At 44.7% G+C, this 23,261-nt stretch overlaps 1 protein-coding gene and 1 long non-coding RNA gene across 6 annotated transcripts in view; one reads left to right on the forward strand and one right to left on the reverse strand.

The window, feature by feature from the left end:
* Positions 1-22: 22 nt before the first annotated feature.
* Positions 23-23,261, reverse strand: part of MID1 (midline 1) — a 588,477-nt gene continuing 565,238 nt past the window's right edge. For 4 of the 5 annotated variants that reach the window (XM_054507135.2, XM_064573727.1, XM_045874422.3 and 1 more), the window contains 4 exons: positions 20,486-20,629; positions 11,946-12,107; positions 8,210-8,417; positions 23-3,163 (listed from right to left, as the gene is read on the reverse strand). In XM_054507135.2, coding sequence (XP_054363110.1) covers positions 2,815-3,163; positions 8,210-8,417; positions 11,946-12,107; positions 20,486-20,629 — 863 coding nt within the window. In that variant the 3' untranslated portion in view covers positions 23-2,814. The remainder of the gene's footprint in view (positions 3,164-8,209; positions 8,418-11,945; positions 12,108-20,485; positions 20,630-23,261) is intronic. The other variant, XM_064573728.1, reaches the window with a different exon arrangement.
* LOC129045796 (uncharacterized) lies at positions 12,024-13,527 on the forward strand. The gene is made up of 3 exons (XR_008506004.2): positions 12,024-12,200; positions 12,368-12,553; positions 13,246-13,527. It is a non-coding gene; the product is annotated as an uncharacterized LOC129045796 (long non-coding RNA).

Genomic DNA, 23,261 nt, shown 5'->3' on the forward strand with positions numbered 1-23,261 from the left:
AAATCATCATCAACATTTGCAGTTTTTGAAGTCTTTTTTTTTTTTTTTTCAAGCTGGGAAGAACATCTTCACCCACGCCCATTCTCCTCTTAATCCATTTGGATTCCTACTTGAATTATATGGCCAGCCGCTTTTGACATTGGACCCAGGTTTTTTCATTTGTATCCACCAGGAAGAGAGGTACCATGTTTCTGAGTTCTGTTACGAGGACTGGCTATAGACTTCTTGAGGCCCAGCGCAAAACGAAGATGCAGGCCCCCTATTCAAAAATTACTAAGAATTTCAAGATGGCGACAGCACCTCTTCACACACGCACGACGTCAGACCTGGCAGCCTTGGTTGGCGCCACATCAATTTGGCTGTATTAATGTAACCGGCCCTGCTATCTCTTTCTCCCCTGTGTCGCAATGCTTCCTGTGAAGTAGAGACCTCAAGAACAAAATACTGTGACCCCAGTCCACTTAAAAAGAATTGTACTGCAGCAAATGTTTATAGCATATATTTTTTAGACTTTCAAAAAAAAAAAAAAAACCCACGCGGAAATCTTTTCTACATCATTACAGTAATGAAAGTAAACACTGTGGCCTTTCACCATATACATATTTTCCTGTAAATAGGACAACAGGGAAATAGTAACTGCTACTATCCACAAGGTTTTTAAGTTAGCAAAGAGTGAGACTTCCACAACTAAAATATAACATAATCCCTCTCGTCCTTATAAAAATAGCCAAAACATAAACTAAATGGCTTGCAGTGAAAATTTGAGTAGTAGCTTCTTTATATTGAAAAACATTATATTCATGGAAATATTGTCCTCGTAAATGCTTTACATGGATGTCATAAGGCAAACTGTAGCGTTTACTGGTACCTGGCGACCATGATTTTAAAAACTCAGAAGCTGAGTTTTAGACCCTTTTATTCAAAACTGTTACTGTACAAAGTGCATTAAAATATCCGTTATCCAGCTACCAAAAACAGTATGTAAAAATTACAACCCTTTCAGTTTGTTCAGGGAAGGCAAATACACATTGTTTTTATACTGTAAAAAAAACAAACAAACATTAAGTTTCCAGAGACTGATTTTTTTCCATTGAGGTGTCCATCTTTTAGATGTGAAATTGTCCTAAGTAGCTATCAAAATATTCATCTGGATATAAATAATATAGTAAATATATAAACTCTATCTGTTCAGAAAAAGGAGAGCGTCTGCCAGTGAAGAGGACAGAAGCATGCATGATGCAACCCATGGAGTCCAGGCTGGTGCTCATACAGCACGATGCTGAAACAGCGGGTCTATGGACGGATCTCAGGGAGACAATGGGTTGATTTGGTTAAAAACCAACTGCTAAAAACAATGCCTAAATCCATCAGTCCGTTCAGTCAAAATGGCCAACCCAGTAGCTCAGATAAATATTTTAGCAAACGAAATGACTTACAGATGTCATGCCCTTTGTCAAGATAGAACCAATGCTGGATTCCCGGTCCAAATCCAAGGACTGCTTAAGAAAGCCTTACTTCATGGACCATTCCATCTTACCAGATCAGCAGGTCCAGAATCCCACCCGACATTCCATCAGCAGGTTCTATTAGCGGGTTCCAGCACGGGATTAGTGAGTTTGATTTTTTTTGGGTTTTTTTGTTTTGTTTTGTTCTTTTTTTGTTTTTGTTTTTGTTTTTTTGTTTTTTTGTTTTTTGTTTTACAACTCTATAGTGAACTATACTAGAATACAGAGGGACTGCTACATCTTTCGAGACGTGTTTAATAAAAGTCTGTTTATAACTTTCGAGGCACATATACTAGTAAAGAGTATGCAATGTCCCTTGTCATTACCAACTCACAAATATTAAGTGTTTTTGGGTGAGTCCTATTTGGACGTGATAGAGACAGTCAGGGCCATGTGTTGATGTCCTGGAGAGCAAAGTCAATCCAAAGTGGTACTGCCATTTGTAACACAAAATGTTTACTTCCTCAGCCCCAGCAACAAAAGAAAAATGAGTTGGGGGAGAGGGAGACAGGACAGCTACCAAATGTAGCAAAGCAATGTCACAGGCCTGAAGAAACTATTAAAAGGAAGAAGGAAATAGATTTAGGTCATGAAACAGAACCCTACTTCCGATCAAAGACAAACCAGCCTCTGATGTTCTGAATAATCAAAGTGACTATTTTCAATGGCAAGCTCATTCTTAACATCAATTCTTAAAGTCAATTCTTTCCGCTCTCCCTCTTGCTCTCCATTCTAGTTGATCCAAGACGGTTTTGACATCACACTGAAAACACTTCAAAATAAAGCAGACTAAGAAAGCCCGGTTGCTGCCCTACTAGGTTCAAAACTATTTTTTATTTTTAAGGTAACTGCATATTCTGTTATGCACTGTCGAGGCGACAGGACCCAAGATGGGGTCAGTATGAGATACGACGATGTGAGAAGCTGAATAAGCGTACAAAACTACAGAAGATTTTTTTTTTCTCAAGCCCACAGAGCGTGATGACACAAAGGTTGTTGTAAAGAGCTGGTAAACTTCTGGGCCTCTTAATGTGCAAAACCAGATAATGTCTAAGAGTTGTAATTCTGGTTATGTTTCTTTTATAAATAATCTATAAAATTTCCTGCAAACACAGGACAAATTTGAAGAAATTATTAAAGCGTGTACTTAATACAAAAGACAGTAATGTTGAGTCCTATCCTAGCCGATGTTTCTGGACACTTTTTGGCGACATTTAATCACACTCTGGAAGCCTGTGCTTTCTCCGTCCCTGAAATGGTGGCCGTGACCCTTTTATGCCCCAGAAAGCAGCTCCATGTGGCCAGCTGCTCATGGCACCTGCTCTGTGCAGTCCAGATGGTCTGGGATGGGAAGGCCAGTTATAATGGTCAAGCACTTGTTCCACACTGTGAAGGTGGGGCACACAGGCTGCGAGAAGGTGATGTCGAAGGTGTAGAGGTGGATGGAGTTCAAAGCATCGTAGAAGGCGACGGAACCATTGTCATAGTCCAGCAGGATGCCGACACGCCGGAGGTGGGGGGCTGGCTCGATGGGGGTTTCCTTGCTGTTGTGTCTCACCACCCAGTTATTGTGGCAGCGGCACAGGGCCCAGGAAGCAGAGTTCTTCCCAATCCACTCATGCTTCGGGGCTGATTTGTAAGCAAGGCCGATGGCATACCTGCACAAACAAGACGGGGATGACAAAAACCATGAGGCGGGTTGCACATGGATGCTACCTCCTTTCTCTGGTTTTCAGGGGTCACAAAAACGTGGTTTTCTGTTGTCCCCGCTCATTCTTCAGAGAAAGCTTGGCAAAGACCCTGACACCGATGTTCCTCATCGCCTTCCTCCCAAACATATGGTGGGCGGACACGGGCCATTGTATTTACTCATATTCCTGTTTTTAGTTGAGACATTACAAGAGAATTTGAACTTTGTGTCTCGCTGCCTTTTGTTTTGTCTTGTTTGTTTGTTTTTTACCCTCATCAAGACCCACACAACGAATTCCCTAGACCAGCGCTGTCCCACAGAAGTATCTGCAACGAATGAAATGTTTTGCCTCTGTTCAATATGGTAGCCATGAGCCACATGTGGCTACTGGGCGTTTGGACTATGGCTGCCAAGACTGCGGAACCAGACCTTAAATTTAGTTAATTTTAATTAAGTCAGATGATTTAAATTAACTGCATGTGGCCCAGGGCTACCACATTGGACAGCATAACCCTCTACTCGACTGACGCCATGTCTGTTACTTTCCATGACTTCGAGTACACCTCGCAGCAGGTAAGCATGGAGAATGGTTTTCAGTTCCGGGGTAAGTTCCTTGTCCTCTCCTAGCCGGGTTCCTGATCTACAGCACGGGGACAATGACAGTCTCCATCTCGGAGGGTGATTTTGAGGAGTAAAGGAAAGAATACGTGTAAAATCTGGCGCACAAGGCGTGGCAAGGAATCTCGGGTAACTGCTCTTTTATTAAAGTTGCCCAATGCCACATTACTAATAAGTACCAGAATCAGATCTTGAACCTAGGGTGACTCAAAAGGCCGCAAACTTAACACTCTTTAATCCCTTCCCTCACCAGAAAGTATGTGATTCATCATTGCCAAGAGCCCTTCTGATTATATTTCTTACTACATTTTTAAAAATTCTGAATGTCTTTGAGAGATGGATAGCCCGGTTATTCTAAATGTACTCTCAACTGCTCAAAAGAGTTAAGAATTCTTTCTATGATGATCCCAGGATCCTGGGATCAAGCCCCGCATTGGGCTCCCCGCTCAGCGGGAAGCCGCTTCTCCCTCTCCCACTCCCCCTGCTTGTGTCCCCTCTCTCGCTGTGTCTCTCTCTGTCAAATAAATAAATAAAATCTTAAAAAAAAAAAAAAGAATTCTTTCTACGGTGTTCGAAGCTCCTTAATCTCTTTTTACCCTGCTAAGGTATGCCTCTATAACATTTGCAGTATTTCAGTGATTAAGATAAGCAAAACCCATCATTCTTAATAAAGAGTCAATGATTCAGAGCTCAACCTTTAATATGTTATAGCAGAAACCAGTCTAAGTGGATATTGACATATGGTACCTTACCCAGTGCAGAGAGAAAAAACTCCATTGGTCTTTGAGAAAACGACATTCTTTTTTAAAAAAAAAAAAATTCCGGGCGCCTGGGTGGCTCAGTCGGTTAAGCAACTGCCTTCGGCTCAGGTCATGATCCTGGAGTCCCGGGATCGAGTCCCGCATCGGGCTCCCTGCTCGGCAGGGAGTCTGCTTCTCCCTCTGACCCTCCTCCCTCTCATGCTCTCTGTATTTCATTCTCTCTGTCTCAAATAAATAAATAAAATCTTTAAAAAAAAAAAATTCCATGTTGGATTTAAAATACAATCACTTTAAGAGTGGTGTGTTAAAAAAAAAAAAAGGACTAGAACATGCTATCACTGAATTTAAAAAGAGGATGGAATTATCGATCCTCAGCTAAGCCTAGTGTACCAGCCTGTCTGCCATCAACTTGGCCTGTCTCCTCCTTCTGGCCAATCCTGCTCTGCATCACGGGGAGAATCCGGGGGTTGCATTTCCCACATTCCTTTCCCAGCGGGAGTCTGGGTCAGGTCCTGACACTGTGACGGCTCTGCGCAAGATCCAGAAGCTCTAAGAGGTGGGGAAACACTCTTTTCCAGCCGGCAGCCAGAGAGACACTTTGGAAAGGTTTTTGTTTTGAGTACTGGCCCCAGCGATGTTCTCTATGCCCCACTGACACACTATTTCCATTTTTCAGATACTGTGGAACCTGCATTTGCATCACAAAATAGCCAGGTCTGCATTGTTTCCACGCACCATTTGGATTTTGTATCAAAGGACTCTGGTGTTTATTTCCCATTTGAACCTTAACTGAACCCACTATGAAGTAGCTGTGGCAGGTAGGACTGACTTCAGTTAGCAAATGGGAAAACACAGAGAAGGTTACAATTAGGAGCAGAATCCAGAATCTCGCCCCCTCCCCCTTGACTTCTGGCCCAGTCATCTTTGCGTGAACCCACGTTTAGTTAACACCATTTCATAAAACACCAACTGCACATTAACAGCATTAGAGAGTAAGAAAATAACTCCGTGCATAGTCCATTAAGCAAAGGAAAATACCATTATGTTATCATTAATCTGTAAAACTATGTACGTATTTCCATTGAGCTTGAAAGGTGCGGGCAGAAGGTAATGTTCCATTAAGTTACGCAGTGAGACTTGGAGAATTCAGAAAGTATAAAAATTATGTTTCTCAGAGCAATGCTAATATGCCCCATTGCAGGGATCATAACATACATGTTAACTGAAAGTCAGGACGATATTTCACGAGAAAATGGACGTGTCATTAGCTGGTGCAAATCAAGGCGCCACAAGCATTTGATCATATGGGTCACCCCTTCCCCTCTAACACCTCCCAGGAAACGTTAGACTGGTTTCTACGTGAGACGTCTTCCGAAACTGACACAATCCGGTGTGTAAAGATCCAAAGTGTGGCAATTAATTTTAGAATTGTTCCCCCCTCCCGAGTTGGTTTTGACATCTGGAGGGTGTTTTCAAGGTAATACCGATCTGTGTTTATATTAACTGAAGGGGTCTGGTGGAATTTCCCGCACCATTCATCAATGGGAATGAGATCATAATGATCGGGTATCATTTATCATAAATAATTATTAATGGGGCTGTAATTATTTGGACACTGGATTCTATCCCAGATTAATACTGCACGTTAATTAACTAGAAATGTTTGCTCCTTTGCACCTGCAAAAATTCATCGTATTTTCCTTCGGCCTTTTATCTTGCCCCAGTGCCGCTAAAAACTGTAAATGCCAATCTGGCCGAGAGCCGAGCGGGGCGGAAGGATTTGTCCTCCATCCTCTGGCAGGATGTTGGAACAGGAAAATGTTCTGGGCCAAGGGAATTGCGAGGATCACAACAGAAGAAAACCTCCTTGCTTGGCCATTATAGGTACCATTCTGGGGAGAAAGGAGACACCCAAGCTTATGATTTCACTTTTTAGATCTCAGCGGACTTGTACCAACACTGTAAGGGACTTAAGACACAAAAGAATTTTAGCATCCTTATCTCAAACATAACACTGTATGATACTCCTCGTTTCAGGTTATGCAGTTGGGAAGTGTTTCTTTCTAAGCAAGGATTAAGCTATCGCTCACCAAGTATACCACTATACGCCCGGAAGAGTAATTATAATGTTTCAAAAACAGAGCATGGTGCTTCAGAGCAGAGATCAGCCAACTGTAACCCATGGGCCGAATCTGGCCCTCTGCTGATTAAAGTTGTATTTGTGCAAGGCCACGCCCAGTCACAGACACACGGTCTGTGGCTGTTTTCCCACTACAACCGGAGAGTTGAGTAGTCGGGATAAAAATCACCTGGCCCACCGAGCCAGCAACTGCCTCTGCGGGGCTGCTAAGATGAATGAACGAGTTACCAACTGTGGGATGCTTAGACCAGTGCCTGGCACATGGTTGTGCTAGATGAGGGCTGGTTAAATAAAAATAAAAGAGCAAAAGCGAACAGGTGTTTGTGAGCCAGCCAGCCGGAGAAGGGGTGCAGTGCGTGGCTGTGGAACAGACAAGGTCAGCTTTGTGAGGCTAACTAGGCAAGGTTAGCTCATTCCAACGCAGACACCGCGTTGGAATGTTCTGGGCCTGACCGACACCCTTGGGTTTAGAGAGCTCGCTGGGCTAACAGACCGTTTGAAAGGATTCCCAGCCTATGATCCCTGCCTCAGCCCCTCAGCTCTTGACTATTTCCAGTCGTCGGCCCAGTCTGGAGTCACAAAACATACAAGGCAACAGAAATTCGTTCTCTTCAAATGATGAAGAGTAATGTTCTAGAGTAGGAATTGGCAAACGTTTTTGGTAAAGAGCTGGAGAGTTACTATTTTCGGCTTTGTGGACCATAGGGCTCTATTTTAACTGCTCAGCTCTGCCGTGTGGCTCAAAGCCCAGCCATAGACAGACAATGTGGAAAAGAATGGGCATGGCCGTGTTCCTACAACACTTTATTTACAAAAAGAGGCACAGGGCCAGGTCTGGCCCGCTGGTTGTCGTCGGCTGACTCGTGTTTTAAGGCACGAAAGAGCAGTGTTAGCATCCTAGCTCTGTTAGGGACCAGGACTCTATCAACTCAGCTGCAATTCTTGCTGTAAATAAAAAAGAAAAAAAAAATGGATGGACTTAAAACAAGCTGTTTTTCTTATTGGCTGAATGGAAGATTAGATGATTGTTTTGCAAACATTCACTCCCTCCTCATCTCCGGGGGAGAGATATACTTCCCTAGACCACCGGCTTTGGCTTTGGCTTTGGCCGATGAGAAGTTAGTAGACAGTGAGGTAAGCAGAGGCTTGAAATGTGCCTGCCTAGCTGTGGCTCGTGCTCTCGGGCTCCTCGAGAAAGACCTGACCCGGGGAGCCCTCACATCCGAAGAGGCTGAAGAGACACAAAGAACAGACCCAGATGCAACCTACGGCTGAAAGCAAAGCCCGGCTGAGATTCGCCTTGACAGTGAACCCACACATGAAGCCACTAAGTCTTGGGATGCTTGTTATGCAGCATTACCGTGGCAACAACAGACTAAAAGCTTTCCTGCATAGTCTCCTTTAAGACGGGCCCTGGAATGGACTAATGCTCTGACCAAGTACGGAAGGAGATGTGCCTTTTTATGACTGGACGACAACAGATATCATTGCCTACCATGTGCTCCCACTTATGACCACTTCCCAGTAATGCCGACCGCTATCAATGAACACATTTCCAGCTACGCCATAGCTCCCTTGGCTGGTGAAGCGTTCGGGCGTGTGGCTCTTTTTGGAGGATGACTCATCACGTTCTACTGTCAAGTTATCGTGGGACACCTTCAGCTTTCGATGTGCAGACTTGGGGTCCAGTTTAAATGGCTGGCCTGGGAACAAGTTTACAAAACAAAGAGAGGAAGAAGAAGAGGATCGTTTATTTCAACATGACCAATAATGTATCTGCAGGATCAGATTTTAAAAGCACAGTAAAATAGTGAATACAAACATGCCCCTGCCTTCGTAAATTCCCAGCCTGTCAGTTCTGAGACAGGGATCCAGAGCTGCTGCGACTAATGATTCAACAGTAGCATGGGCGGGGATCAGCCACGACATGTGGTAGAAGCTATTTTCGGGGGTCCCAGCTGGACACATGCAGCTCTGGTACATACTAGCTAAACAGCATTCCCAAGGGAAGGAGAAAATGAAGACTTCATTTTCAACCATTCCCATATTCGATCCAGCTTAAAATGTGGCTCGTGCTCAGCAGACTTCAGACCAGAAGCCGAAGAAATCAAGACTGCAGATTTTGACCTAAAGGCTTTACATTATTCTGAAACTGTTGCAAATTAAAATGATTCTCATGCGCTCAGAATGACTACAAAAACGTGCATTTTTCAGCCCACAACAAGATCAGGGGAAAAAAGTGTGATCATAACACCTGGGTTTTCTACTCCTGAGTTTGTAAATATATATATTTCTACCCCTGAGTTTATATATATAAAATAAGGCCCTCTCTATTTCATTATTCACATTTGCGTTTTGAAGGTCGAACCGTCAGAAAATCTTGGCAGAGTCACCCCGAACATCTTGTCATAGCTGTTACTTCCTTGAGAATGTAACGCTGGTCTGGAGGACTGCCTGTCATTCGACACCACATGGGTGTTAAGAGGCAGGAAGTGAGTTACGAGAGCATGCAAATACCATGATGTCCCAAGCCCCCGGCCACGGCCACGGCCACGGCCACGGCCGCAGCTGGTAGGTCCGCCCTCAGGCAGCCAGTGGACAGAGCTCGGTACACTGGCCGGGGCAATGCACGCCGCTGGCTGAGACAGCGGCACGGAGAGCACGCGGCAATGAGTGTGAGGTCACGTCCGGGTGGACCGGAGGATTTCTAGCCACCACCGGGACACGAACATGACACGGGCCGGCATACCTTTCTCCGAAGAGGCCAGATAGATATTTTTAGCTCTGCTGTGGCAGCGTGGAAGTGGCCCGAGACGAGAGGGAAATGGATGGGTGTGGCTGTGTGCCAACAAAACTTTATTTATAAAAAGCGGCAGCCAGATTTGGCTGGTGGGCTGGATCGTCTGCTGACCCGTTTCAGATTTCTGTCCACATCACAGGAGAGCTTAAAGGGGGAGCTGAGAAAAAGCTTCAAGTGTGGATCAGGGCACGGACATTCTCAGGGGCTCTAAGTGCTATGGGATTATGTGCAGAGTTTAAATTTCAGCTTGTATTGTGAAACACAAATGTCCTCAGGAATGATCACGCCAGCAACTATTAGGGATAAAGTATGAACTAAGGCAAGAAGAGTATGAAGGTAAGTTTTGCTTACAATATTTCAATTTTTAAAGGTGGACGAGAGAATGCGTGTGAAAACAGGTGGGACATGAATGGGCAGACGGGGCGGGGGGGGGGGCGGGTGTTCGTAAATGCAGCCATCACTGAAGAGGAGGGCCGTGCACTGCTTGTCTTTCTTCCAGTGAGGAGCATCAGAATGGTAGAGCCGTCAGAAAGACTGGCCTCATGGGGCGCCTGGGTGGCTCAGTTGGTTAAGCGACTGCCTTCGGCTCAGGTCATGATCCTGGAGTCCCGGGATCGAGTCCCACATCGGGCTCCCTGCTCGGCAGGGAGTCTGCTTCTCCCTCTGACCCTCCTCCCTCTCATGGTCTCTGTCTCAAATAAATAAATAAAATCTTTAAAAAAAAAAAAAAAAGAAAGACTGGCCTCATAATGAGGCCTCAACTCACACCCTCACCTACACACGCGTGGAGTGCGATCATGTCAGCTTAGGTCAGCCCCAACCCCAACCCCTGCATCCTCAGCGAGCACATTCCACCTGTGTCTCAGATGTGTTTCTCAAACGCACCATCACCTACTCTGTCCAAGTTCAAGGCTTTTGCTTCAGTGAGGACAAATTAGTTCAAGAACCAAATTAATCATTTACTTTACTAAAGAATTCAATTCAATTTAATATTGTGCATGTAGGAGTTTGGCAAACTACAGCCTGCAGGCCAAATCCAGCATAGGGCCTGTGTTTGTCAATAAAGTTTTATTGAAACATGGCCATGCCCATTCATTTATGTGTCATCTACGGCAGATTTTGCACTGCAATGGCAGAGGTGAAGAAGAGTGGATGGTGACCAAGACCATCTGACATGCGTAGCCTCAAATATTCACTTTTCGGCACACAGCAGAAAAGTTTGCCAGCTCCTCGTTTATACCTGTTCAATAACTACATGTCTAGAAATAGAAGATGACATTATCTGGCTACACGAAATGAATGCGTTATCTGCAGGAAAACTGATGAAGTACAAATCAGATGTCTCAAAGACATATTCTACAGAATTAACCTCAGTGTATACATTTACTTATTTTTTTCCTACTTAATCTCTAAAAAGATTTCCTTCTTTACCAGCAGAAACACTGAGAGGAGAAATTAGCTTAATGTCTAAGTGTATGTGTCTTAAACATGTATATGTCTGGAGTCAAATAAAGTTATGTGAGCACTGAAATCGAGGATTTGGGTTAAGTGTGGGTTCTTCTGGAAAAGCAGTTACCTGTTCCCATTGACCAGAGGCAACTGCCTAACATGGTGCCAAACTGACACACTCCCAGTTGCTTTCTCTTGGGAGGTCCTATGCAAAGAAATTCCATGCTACAGAACATATTTCTACATCAAAAATAGTAAAGAAAAAGAGAGGATAAAAGAAAACATATGTGGGCAGAGACAGCGAGGGAGACGACAGTGTTACAAGACACACGTATGGGCCAGATCTTTCTCTGTTGTGTCCTGTGTAGTGTGGGATGTTTCCCATCATCCCTGGCCTCTAACCATCAGATACCAGTAGCATCCACCCCACTTACAACAACCAAAAATGTCTCCAGACATTGCTCAGTGTCCCTGGGGGCGGTGGCAGTAGGGAGGGCAGAACTGCTTCTGACTGAGAACCACAGACCTAGACAGGTATCTGGAGTAAAGCAAAGAGTTCCCGAAGAAAGAGTTATTAATTTGCTCTTCTGCTACGGAAAACAATTTGCCATTTGCAGAGCCCCAACGACCTATCGGGCTTCATGTATATATATATATATATATATATATATATATATATATATATATATATATATATATATATCTGTCCTAATTCTCACCAGAACCCCTCCAGGATTATTTATTTGAAAAGCGAGCGGTCTGAAGTGCAGAGAAGTCGATGGACTCACGGCCCTTAAGGGGCGAGTGAGTCGTGGACCCCAGAGGTGCCTGATGCCAACTCCACCCCGCCGCCCTGGCTCTCCACTTGCTTCTCGGGGCTGCTGGTGATGCCCGAGGCAGAGAAGGAGGAGAAAGGGGGACAGAGGCGGCCGGAAGGAGAGCAGAAGGGAGGCGGCAGCTCTGCTGAGCTCACGGCACTTACTGTTTGTCTTCAACTTCCCAGGCTCGCTGCTGCGGCTGCCTGCCTGGTTGATGGCCTTGACGATGAAGATGTACTTGGTGCCACTCTGCAGACCATGGACCGTGTAGTGGTTCTGCTTGATGTTGGGCACGATCATCCAGCTGTCGGCAGAGTTACACAGACCTGCAAAGCCAAGCAGACACGGCGCACTGCTTTGTCATCTCTGCACCTCTGATCCCCCACTGATAAACTCGGGGGTGCAGGCTCCTGCCTACGGTAGGTGATCGACCCGTATCTATTATCAGATAGTCCTACTGTGTGCTCCACATGGAGAAACCCATCAAAATGATTACACCGCAGCCTCTGTTCAGTAAGCATACGAGCAGCCAAGGCAGGACTGCTGCGATGTAATCATTTATGTGTCATCCCGTATCTATTATCAGATAGTGCTGCGCGTGGTGCCCGTGCGTGATGCGTTGTGAGGCGCCGTGGCGAGGAGAAGGAAGCAGCGAGTTACCACGGGTTCCACCCTCGGCCTCCCCCACCACCCCATGCTCATGACTGTGATCGTTAAATTGGAATCTCATCAATTCTGAGCCTCACAGCCGGTGAGAAGAGACCTGAATCACGTAAGAGAAGTTGCCTCCACGAATGTAGATGTAGTAGATTGCTTTTGTGCCTCTGATTCTGCACCCTGCCCCAGACCCAGGCCTAAGCAGCTTTGCAGAGATGGGAGGTATTCCCTTGTGACACGGCTTTGGATTTGGCCGTGCGATTTGCTCGGGCCGATGGGATGAGGCTGAAGTGGCGGGGCGCAAGCTGCAAGAGTAGGCATTCCAAGGCCTCGAGAATTTCCGTCGACACCTTGGGCCTCTGCCATTGCCAAGGGGAGAACATTCCCCAGACAAGTCTTCTTGTCCCAGCAGGATGAGCGATACAGGGAACACTTCTACCGCCCCGCCCCTGCAGGAGTGAGGCCAGCAGAGACTGGCCCAACTTCTGAGTGGGGAGCTAAGAAAGCGATCATCAGGGTTGTTGGCGTTCCAGCATTAGCATGGCCGCAGTTAACCAACTCAGGAGGCATGTCCCTAGGAGAAGCGCGGAGCGGTGGCACCCACGGGCAGCCCAGGGCCCAGTGTAGCTCTTAGAAAAGCATGAACGGGGATTCGGACCAGCTGTATTCCCTCGCATGGCTGGTTTCAGAGGAGAGCGGGGCCGCTGCTCGGGCTGCGTTCTGCAGGATGTGGGCTGGGGGGCAGGCTGAGGATTTACGATGCTTGGAAGAACATGCAGGGAAAAGGAAGCCCGTTTTGTTTTGCAGCTCGCTGATGCTGAAAACATCTCTTTGGTATTGGGCCCAGCTCTCCTCTCTCCACCCATCAATCTCCACTCTGAGAGAACCTTTGCCCAGCCCCCCGGTGACTGGCTGTCATGAAGTTTCCTGACTCTGGTGAATTTCCTTCACCAGTTCTTGGTAGAGGGCTGAGCCCCCCCACTTCCTGAGGGGCTCCAACCCCCCCCACCCTTTCCCTTTCAATGGATTTGCAAGTCAAAGAGTTAGTTCTTTTGATCTTGAGGCAACTTATACCTTACTGTAATCCCAAGAAGCAGTCCCTTAATCTTTCTTTGGTCTCACCTCTTTGAGAATCTAATAAAACATTTCTATAGAAGGAAAGTCACATGTGCAGATCCATACCAAGCCACAAATATTTGCATGGCATTCCAAGATATTCACAGCCCCGTGACATCTGTCTTTGAATCCTACTAAATACTTTCTCCAACTTTTGAGTTAGACATTGTTCATGCTAGTCTCACAGTTGAGAAGAACCTTAGAAGTATTCTGTCAAGTGTGAAACTTCACCTCATACGATCTGTACCTTGGAAGCACAGTCTTTTTAGACGCCCTCCACTGAGTCATATACATATATAAACTCACACACGTATAATAAACTCACAAGGTCAGATCTGACCCCGAGAGTTCTCTATCACCTCTTTTCATCTCCACCTGCGAACATTTCACCAGCAGCACCGCCAGATTTGATAAAACCAGCATAAAGCAAGGGAATGATGGGAGGCTCACGGAAGCGGTTGAACGTGTGAGTGCGCTCAACCGAGGCACCATTCACCCGCACTCCCACCCCACCCCCAATTTTCCCCCAACTCTTAGCCCTCTGTTCTCCCACTGATTCTCACTCGTGTAAGACGCGGGAAAACACCCACCAGTGGTTCAGTAACATGGGACTCTCCTTACTACATTTCCCTTTTGCTACTTTTTCACCTTACCTTCTCCTTGAATATAGCTGTAATATGCTCAATGCTTCTGGACAGGGCCACGGCCAAATCACAGATTTAGATCCGACCAAAGAAGGGGCATTTTGAACTCTGAGCTCTGGGCCCCAAGAAGCCTGCGACTCACTTTAGATATTTAATCGTGATCTTACAACAGCAATAAAACAAAAACAATGAGCTTTTCTATTGCCTAGGATAATCCTAGGCAATCCTAAACCTTTGTCAACAGCAGTCAAGCACGAACGAAAACAGTAACAACATTCAGTAGAATCGAATGAGAATCCTATCAATGTCACTGCATTTACACTGTTCCTGTTTAATTGCATATGTTACAGGAAAATGATTATTGTGGTCAAAGAAAGCAAATGTAAAAATGTTTCAATAAACTTTACATCACTGTACAACCGAAAAGCTGGGCTTCATGTGGTGGGGGGATGCTTTCAGTGACATCATCAAACAGATGTCTGAAATCGCTATGAACGGCAACTTGGCCTATAATCCAAAGCCTTAACCCAACAAAAAAGATTTAATGTTTCAGAACCCTTTTCCAAACAGAAAAGGGACCCCCAAGCATCCTGACTATTTTGAAGAGGTCGCTAATTTTTTTCCCTCGAATATTAAAAGAACAAAAATGTTTATGGAGTAGTAAAATTTGATTGGACAGCTTTACACTGGGACAATCTGCTCTCGCGAACGCTCACGATTTCTGTGGCGGCTTACCTTTCGGTTATTATTATGGTCAGGATAGTAATTGAGAAGTTGATTAAAAATGCCAAGAAAGCAGCATCGACCATTTTCTTCTGGGGGCTGGAGTAAGGGGGTGCCTCTGAGCACACCATTACTAAGTTGCTAGTGTTGGTGTTGGGCCAACACCACATAACGTCTTGCGTGTGGTGCCAAGTGCCAGACCTGTCTGCCTCGATACCCCACTGTGTCGGGGCCGTTGACCAGGTTTTATGCATCTCTTTATGAAACACCCATGTAACCATCTTGCACTGAAGCTTCACTTTTCTCCAAACACGTTTTCAATCATCTTTGAGAGTATTCCGACATCCACCTTCTCTAATTCAGCTTCGAGTATTAAAACAACAATGGAACTTGGGAGATAATTAGTTCATAATGAAACTTAATTGAGTTTTTCAATTTTATATATCTTGTTCTCGTTCACAATGGGTCAGAAGCATCTCCCTACATAATGCTGCTCATTACAAGATCCTAATTACATTTGGGATTTCAGAGCTTTGTATAGCAACTGTCATCTTGCAGTAAAACATTATGTATAAAACATTACGCAACACGGACACCCCTCAGAGAGGCATCCTTTGTTTCTGCTACCAGATCGGACAGAAGTGAACATTCTTTTCCTTCTTCTCTGTAAAAATAGTATCTGTTTAGTAACGCTCATGAATGTTTTCAAAACGACTAAAATTAATTAAATACAGATAACTACCTCGTCATGGAGACCCGGAGAAACGCATCTTTGGACTTTTGCTAATAATAAAAATAGGCCGCTGGGAAAAGGCCCCATTTAGGATTTTAAATGGTGCACTGGAAGTGGTTTCGGAAAAAACATGAGAAACGTTGTAAAATTAAATACATATCTACTTATTAATAAGCAATTCGTTAACATCTGTAGGCTTAAGTCTTAATAAAAATGCATAATAAAAAATTAATAGTGTCATTAATTTTGCATTTGAATATATGAATTTGATTAGGGAGAGCCTTTTTATAAGATTAAAAGCTTCACAGATATTATCTAATTCTCCCTCACTGAAGTCAGTTGTGGGCAATTAACTAGAATTTATTATGACAAGTGAAGGAACCATGACCTACAGGCAGTCCAAGATTCCTAGTGGCGCGAGGAGCTATGGCCAGTTTTGGGGCATTTGGTCTTCTAATTTTCGGTACAGTTTTACTCTTAGCTCTTGTCATTCAATGTAACAACATCCAAAAAGGATATTCCTCCAAATGGTAGGACAGATGGACAAACAACATTCAGGGAAGGCCTTGCACATGAAGATCGTGTAAAATGCCATCATGTAGGTAATCCTGGCTAATTTCACGACTGATCTTTATCCTATGACCCAAAACATCAGCTTTTAAAAAAATGCAATGACGGGTGAGTGTAGCCGTATTTTTGTAGGAATCATAACTTTGAATACCTCTGTGCTCACACTGTGGCAAGCACAGGGCTCAGACCTATGCTTTTATTATCTCAACCATGGGAAGTTAAAACATTACCTCTTCTTACAGATGAGGAAACAGATTCAGGGGTTGTTAAATAATTTGTCCCAAATTATGGAGCTAGTGAGGTCCACAGTTGGGATTCAAATCCAGGTCTCTCTCGGCCATTAGAAATACATATAATAGTTAAGAAGAACTATTGCTTTTTTATCTACATATATTCTTTCATTGTTACGATTTGATCCTGTAGGCCTCAGGACTTCACTCTACTGGTTTAATGGACGTTCAAGAGACAAAGAGCTCTCAGTACTAACAAGCTGATGAGAGTACCCCAGTCGGATGGGCACCTGCAGTTTCCCTGACTTCCATCGGTCCTGGGAGGAATAGCCTTTCTGACATCTGTCCATCAAATAAGCAAGGTCTGTCACCTTCATGAAGTCGATCCCCTTTATTTTCTTGTGGCAACTGCTTTCAGGGAACAAAACACCGTCTCTGGAATCACCGAGCACAGAGCTCTGAATTCAGTGGTGTCGCTGCTGGTGGATGTCTGTAGGCATGGCCTTTTCGCATCTATTCCACTTAGATGTCTTGTTTTGGTATTATTTTTCATGCCAACCGCATGGAAGCCAAGTCAGTCCCAGAGAAACCCTAAGTTTCAAGCAATAGATCTCTTCTTTTCATTCGGGGGATGGAGGGAAACACTGGGATCGAGTCAGGGTTCTAGAGTGTATCGCCTTCTGGCTCCACGTCCTCGCTCCTCGCGTTTCCATACCCTTTGCCATGGAACCTCGCAGGCCCTCTGACTCTGGGCTCACCTGTGGGACTTGCTCTGGCCTCTGGCACATCAGCTAACGTGACAAAGACAGGGGCTTGCAAAGCATGTGTGCAAGCGGGCCTGTCCTTAGAGCCACGCACTGCGCTCCCCAGGAGAACGTGCCCGCGTGGGACCGCAGGGGGGAGCCGTGCGGCAGCCGGCCTCCCCAGTCCGCAGCCTGACCGCGACGGAGCCTCACCAAGGTCAGCCTGATTCCAGACACACAGGCAATGCATGTTTATTGTTATATGCTCCTTAACTTCTGTGGTTATTGGCCTATCGGCCAAAGCCAATTGATACAGGGCCTGCCAGGCCAGGCCAAAGCTCTATGTACTGTCCAAATGCCCACAAAAATTCGCCTCAAGACACTTCAGGAAAGACATAACCATCTATGGTGGATACGCCCTGGGGTAGCCCCTATGATTCTCACTCCATACTATTCATGACTTTGTGTAATTCGCCCTCCTTGAGCGTAGGCAAGACCTGTGACCTGCTTCTAACCAACAGAGTATGCAAAGGACAAAAGTCCTATCATCGTTATCACTCCTTGGTGGTACATCATATGGCAAAGGTGAAGGGAGTTGGTAAATGTACTTAAGGTCCCTGACCAGTTGTTTCTGAGTTAATCAAGAGAGATTGTTCTGGGTGAAAAAAGCAAGGTAAAGAACTGTGTTTGGCCTGCTACCTTTTGTGTCCCTAAAAAATGTATTCCTAGGTGTGTGTGAGTGTATGTGCACCCTTGGGTATTAACAGACTACCACAGGAGAGATGCGTGTGAAACGGAGTTGGTGCAGTGGGTAACTTTGGAAACAGGGTGGCTGCCATATTGAAAAACAACCAAGTGTCACTGTAGACATTTTATACATTATTACACAGTGTTCGTGCATTACTTACTAAAAAGAAAGATTTTTAGGGAAGTTAGTATTTCTTCATGATTTGTAGAGGGGCACGTAGAGCTAGGGATGAGGAGCAATACCAGAAGAATCCAAAGTCCTGAAAGGAGAGCAAAATGATGCCAAGGCATTGATATACCAGTGCTGCTTAGACTTGCCCCCAAAAGCACTTCAAATAGCTGAAGATGGTAAGGGTGTTTCCCGGGGATATGGGCCAGAGGAGGAGAAGTCTAGCATCCTAGCTCTGTTAGGGACCAGGACTCTATCAACTCAGCTGCAATTCTTGCTGTAAATAAAAAATGGATGGACTTAAAACAAGTTCATGTCTCTGCTTTTAGTTTTGTCCTGTTCTACTCCATCCTCCACGGCACTGCCTGAGGGGGCTTCTAACCATATATCTGATCGCACTGCTGCTCTGTGTGACTGACACCCAAGCCCATAGGGAAAAATCCCACACCGTGTATCCCGAGTGGCCCTCGGTGGTCTAGGTCTTTACTGTGGGTTAGGATTAAGAGACTGATGATTAAGAACATGTGCTTTCTGGAACCAGACCTATATGGGTTTGAGTCCTGGTTCTATTTCTCTGTCTTCGTTTCCCACCGTCTCCCCTTCCCCACTCAGTTCTCCAGCCAGGCTTGAGTAGACGATGTCTCAGAAAATGCCTTGCTATTCTCTGTCTCCACAGGTTTGCCCCCGATGATGTGGCTGCCTGGCATCCCCTTAACTTGCTGATATGTACCCACTCTCTTTCAAAACTTAGTTAAACCATCATTTCCCCCCAAGACATTCTTGTTACACCCACCACGTCTGCCCTCTTACTCCGGCAGCTGGCCATTTTGTGATTTTTTTCCCCCTTATACATTCCTGGAAAATGGGAAGATTTTAATAACAGCTTCCAAGGCAGGCCAATTAGAGAGTGGAAGGTCAGAGGGTTGAGGAGGGAAGCCTGGGAAACGAGGATCTAAGGAAGCTGGGGGGTCCAGTTGTTGGTATGAGCCAGCGCTACTTCAGTTACTCGGGGGCGGGGGTCTTCACATATCACTCTTTTAATTAATCCTAAATCTAATTTCTTTTTTAAGCATCACGCACCTCAGAATTACTTGTGCTAGGAAAGAACAGTGTGGTTAACGGAGAAGAGGTGTATATAATAAAAGCACATTCAGTCGATATGCGTTTATTCAAAACATTTCTTTGTTGAAAAGTGACTGCTATTCTATTCTATTCTATTCTATTCTATTCTATTCTATTCTATTCTATTCTATTCTACTTTGACATGTTCTATTTTAATTTGCTAAAGAAGTTTCAAACTTGCTCCCCTGGAAAGCCACTTCTTCTGGTCCTTTCCCATTTACTCAACTCAATTTGAATAACTGTGGGGGTAAGGAGGAGAGATTCCTTTGTTATCACCTCTCTGGCCAGCAACTGGGGCTGAGATCATCAAATTGTCTCTGATACCAAATATCTCACGGGCTCGGGCCCCGGTTAGAGAAGGACCTCTCTGTGTTTCAAGTCAGGTCTGAAATTCTTCCCAGGTGGGGGCCAATGACTAACATTTCAAATGACGGGCCTGCTCTCCTCCAAACGGGACGCGGTATTTGGCATTGCTTGGCTATCCATTTTATTAAATTCTTTTTTTACATTGCGAAACAACACTCAGAAAAGTAGTTAATATTAAATGTATGATATAATGACTAAACCATGTACCTCCCACCCAGAAAGTAGTTAACCCCATGAGCCCCCCATGTGTTGCTTCCCAATGGTGCCACTCCCTTCCCATCCCGGAAGTAACCATCATCTTCGCTTTTATTTGTAGTTTTTACACCTATGTATGCATCTCTAAACAAAACAGTTTCTTTTTTTAAGATTTATTTCTTTGAGAGAGAGAGAGTGCACATGTGCATGTGCGAGTGTGGGGGGAGGGGCAGAAGAAGAAAGAATCTCAAGCAGACTCTCCGCTGAATGTGGAGCTCGATGCAGGGCTCGATCACGACCTGAGCCAAAATCAAGAGTCGGACACTTAACCGACTGAGCCACCCAGGTGCCCCACAAAATAGTTTTCTTTTTAATCTTTAAATTATGACTGTATAAACAGATTCATACTGCATGTATTCTTTTGTTTCCTGCTTCTTTCCCTTAACCATATGTTTGTAAGACGCATCCGTGTGGTCTGCTAGAGATCACTAATGTTCACCACTCTTTGGCCCGCTATTTTTGCTAGTATAGTACAAGTGAATGCTATCATCTTCTTGGTTAGGAAATGCAGCCAATACATACTGTGTATTCCTTCCTTCCTCGTCTTCTCTTGACGCTTCAATTTAGAAATGCGATCTAACTGAAAACAGTCACCAAACAGAGAAATCGATACGGGGTGCAATACTCACTAACAACGTTGGCTTGTCCGGTGAATATGGTGTACTGGAGCTCATAGGAAACCACACTGAACTCATCATCAGAGGTCCAATGAACGGTGATGGTGTCATAGGAAGCGGTGCAGAGCTCCTCTCTAATCGTGGGAGGGTTGGGAGCTGTGGGGATCAAGAATGCTCATCAGCAAAGAGGCAGGCACCTCCGGGACACAGTTCAGAGGAGATGTGTGACAGTCATAGCAGGCCTTTCTACACAGGTCCATCAGGACCACTATCCATCCCAGAGGTGATGACCCCAATCCAAAGAATGAACGTTCGGTTGGCTGGTTGCCGCTGTGATTGTTAACAGGTAGCGTGACTTAGCCAGCCAGTAGGGACTTTTCTCTATTTCACATGAAAGTACGTTTAGGAGGTTAAGCAAATAATACTCTTATCCATGAAAAAAAAATATTAAACAAAAACCAAACAAGATGAACTTCTGTGATTTCATCCACACTGGGGAGAGATGGCAAACTTTTCCACTAAAGGGCTAGGTGGTAAATATTTTAGGCTCTGCGGGCCATATGGTCTCTGTTGTACCTACTCAACTCTACTGCTGAACTATGAAGGCAGCCATGGGCAATTCATACTCATATGGACGTGGGCAGCTTCCAGTAAAATTTTATTCACAAAACCAGTGAGGGCTAGATTTGGCCTACGAGCCAAAGTTTGCCAACCTCGGAGCTTTGTGAGGTCACTTATGTTTATATTTATATACCCAACTGGAAAAATACCAATGTTTGTTATCCTATAACAAACCAGTCAAATAATTGTTTGAAAATTTTTTCATTTAATGTTTTGATGACTTATTAAAAAAAAAAAAAAAACACCTGGGGCGCCTGGGTGGCTCAGTCCAAGATCCTGGGGTTCTGGGATCCCGCATCAGGCTCCCTGCTCAGTGGGGAGTCTTGCTTCTCCCTCTCCTACTCCCCCTGCTTGTGTTCCCTCTCTCACTGTCTCTCTCTCTCTGGTTCCTTGGCATTTGGTTAACTTTATCACTGGAGAAGGTTGCTGTTTTATGTCTTGAACACAGTCTGGAGCAGAGAAGTCTAAATCCTACCAAAATAATGATTGAAGTTGACTCAAAATCTACTGGCTTGATTTCCGTAACTGGTTTTATGAGAAGAGTTTGTGAGCAAGAAAAAGACTAGGCAGTGAGTGCTCTGCACTGGCAACAGTATTTCAGAGCAGGGGTTGGCAAACTATGGCTATGGGCCAAATCTGGCCCACTGCCTGTTTTTGTAAATAAAGTTTTATTGGAACACAGCCAGGCTCATTCATTTATGTACTGTCTGTGGCTGCTTTTGTGCACTAGCAGAGTTGAGTAGTTGGGACCATATGTCCTGCAAAGCCTAAAGTATTTACCATCTGGCCCTTTATAGTCAAAGTTTGCCAACCCCTGGTTTAGAGAATCGATCCGGGCCTTTATTGCCACTCTTCTGTATACGAGAACCTAACTTCAAAAGGAGAAACATATCTGCATTCTATAGACTTGTAGCAACCTCTGTTCACACTATTGGAGAGTTCTTTCCTGCTCTTAACTTTGATTAGGACTGAGGAGTCCGAAACAAACCCAAAGAAGGAGATGAGTTCTTAAAAATGGTAAACGGAAAACTCGAATTGTTTTAGGCTTCTTCATTTTGTCCGCTGACGAGATGTCCAGGACAAATACCATACACAGCACGTAACTTTTATGTTTGTTGTATAAAGTCAATTAGACCAGCTTTGTTTCTTGCTTAGTGAATTCCACCTATACACGTGGGCAGGCACCGCATTAAGTCATGTATTAGGACAGCAGGGCTCTATAGAGCCCCGAAAGCGTTCTTTTTGGACTACGTATTTATACATCTGTCTCCTGAAGTATCCACATGCAAGATTTAGTGTCATGTGCTGTGACTTGGATGTGCATGAATCAGCGACACGAAGCCAGAGAAGCATTCCACGGGGGAGGCCCAGCTGCACCATAAAATGTCCTTATGATTGTCTGTGTGGTCCCTGTTGGTGTGCCATCACCCGGGAGGGAGCGGTGGAGAAATGCTTATTTTCCCATAACCTAAGCAGTCCACTGAATTACTTTTCCATCAACCACTGTAGAAAGATTTCGTCCTTTCTGCATTGCAATACGGGATTAAATAGAAAGCAAACTTACGCTCAAAATAAGCCAGTAGCTGTGAGACACATGGCAGTAGCTGTGATTGGGGAGGAAATGTCACCTCTCTGGGTTATTAACTTGACATACCACTTAGAGGCTTGTCACGGGGAGAAAAAAAAAAATCTTGTTTTCACAGCCACGCAGGCTAACCCTGTTTTGATTATAAGCCCAATGGGTTTGTCGTGAAAAGTCAATACCCAATTTACCGTAAATGAGAATAGCAGCACGCTGCCAATTTCAATATTCGTGGGATTGGTAGCAGAACTGTTATTTTCTTGCCTCTGTCATAAACAGGACATGAGAAATGGTGGGCTAATACTCCACAAACACTTCATTTCCTGCTTACAAATGTCTGATAAACTATTTGGACTTGGCAATATCAGCCAAGCATCATATGTTATGGCCAGGATCGATGTTATGTCTAGAAATGGGCCAGATTTGTATTTGAGGTTTGACGTTCAGAAGGCAGAATGGCAGGTACCCCATGTGGTCTCAAGCTTGGCATAAACAGCCATCGGGATGATATATGGCATACACGGTCCTAGTCAGTGCGAACTACTTTCACACTTTCCCCTCTAATCGCTGCCTTGGCATTCGCAC

Source organism: Mirounga angustirostris, unplaced genomic scaffold (assembly GCF_029215605.1).
Source record: "Mirounga angustirostris isolate CCGP_5_RB_7025 unplaced genomic scaffold, mMirAng1.0.hap1 SCAF_11, whole genome shotgun sequence".
Classification (NCBI taxonomy): Eukaryota; Metazoa; Chordata; class Mammalia; order Carnivora; family Phocidae; genus Mirounga; species Mirounga angustirostris.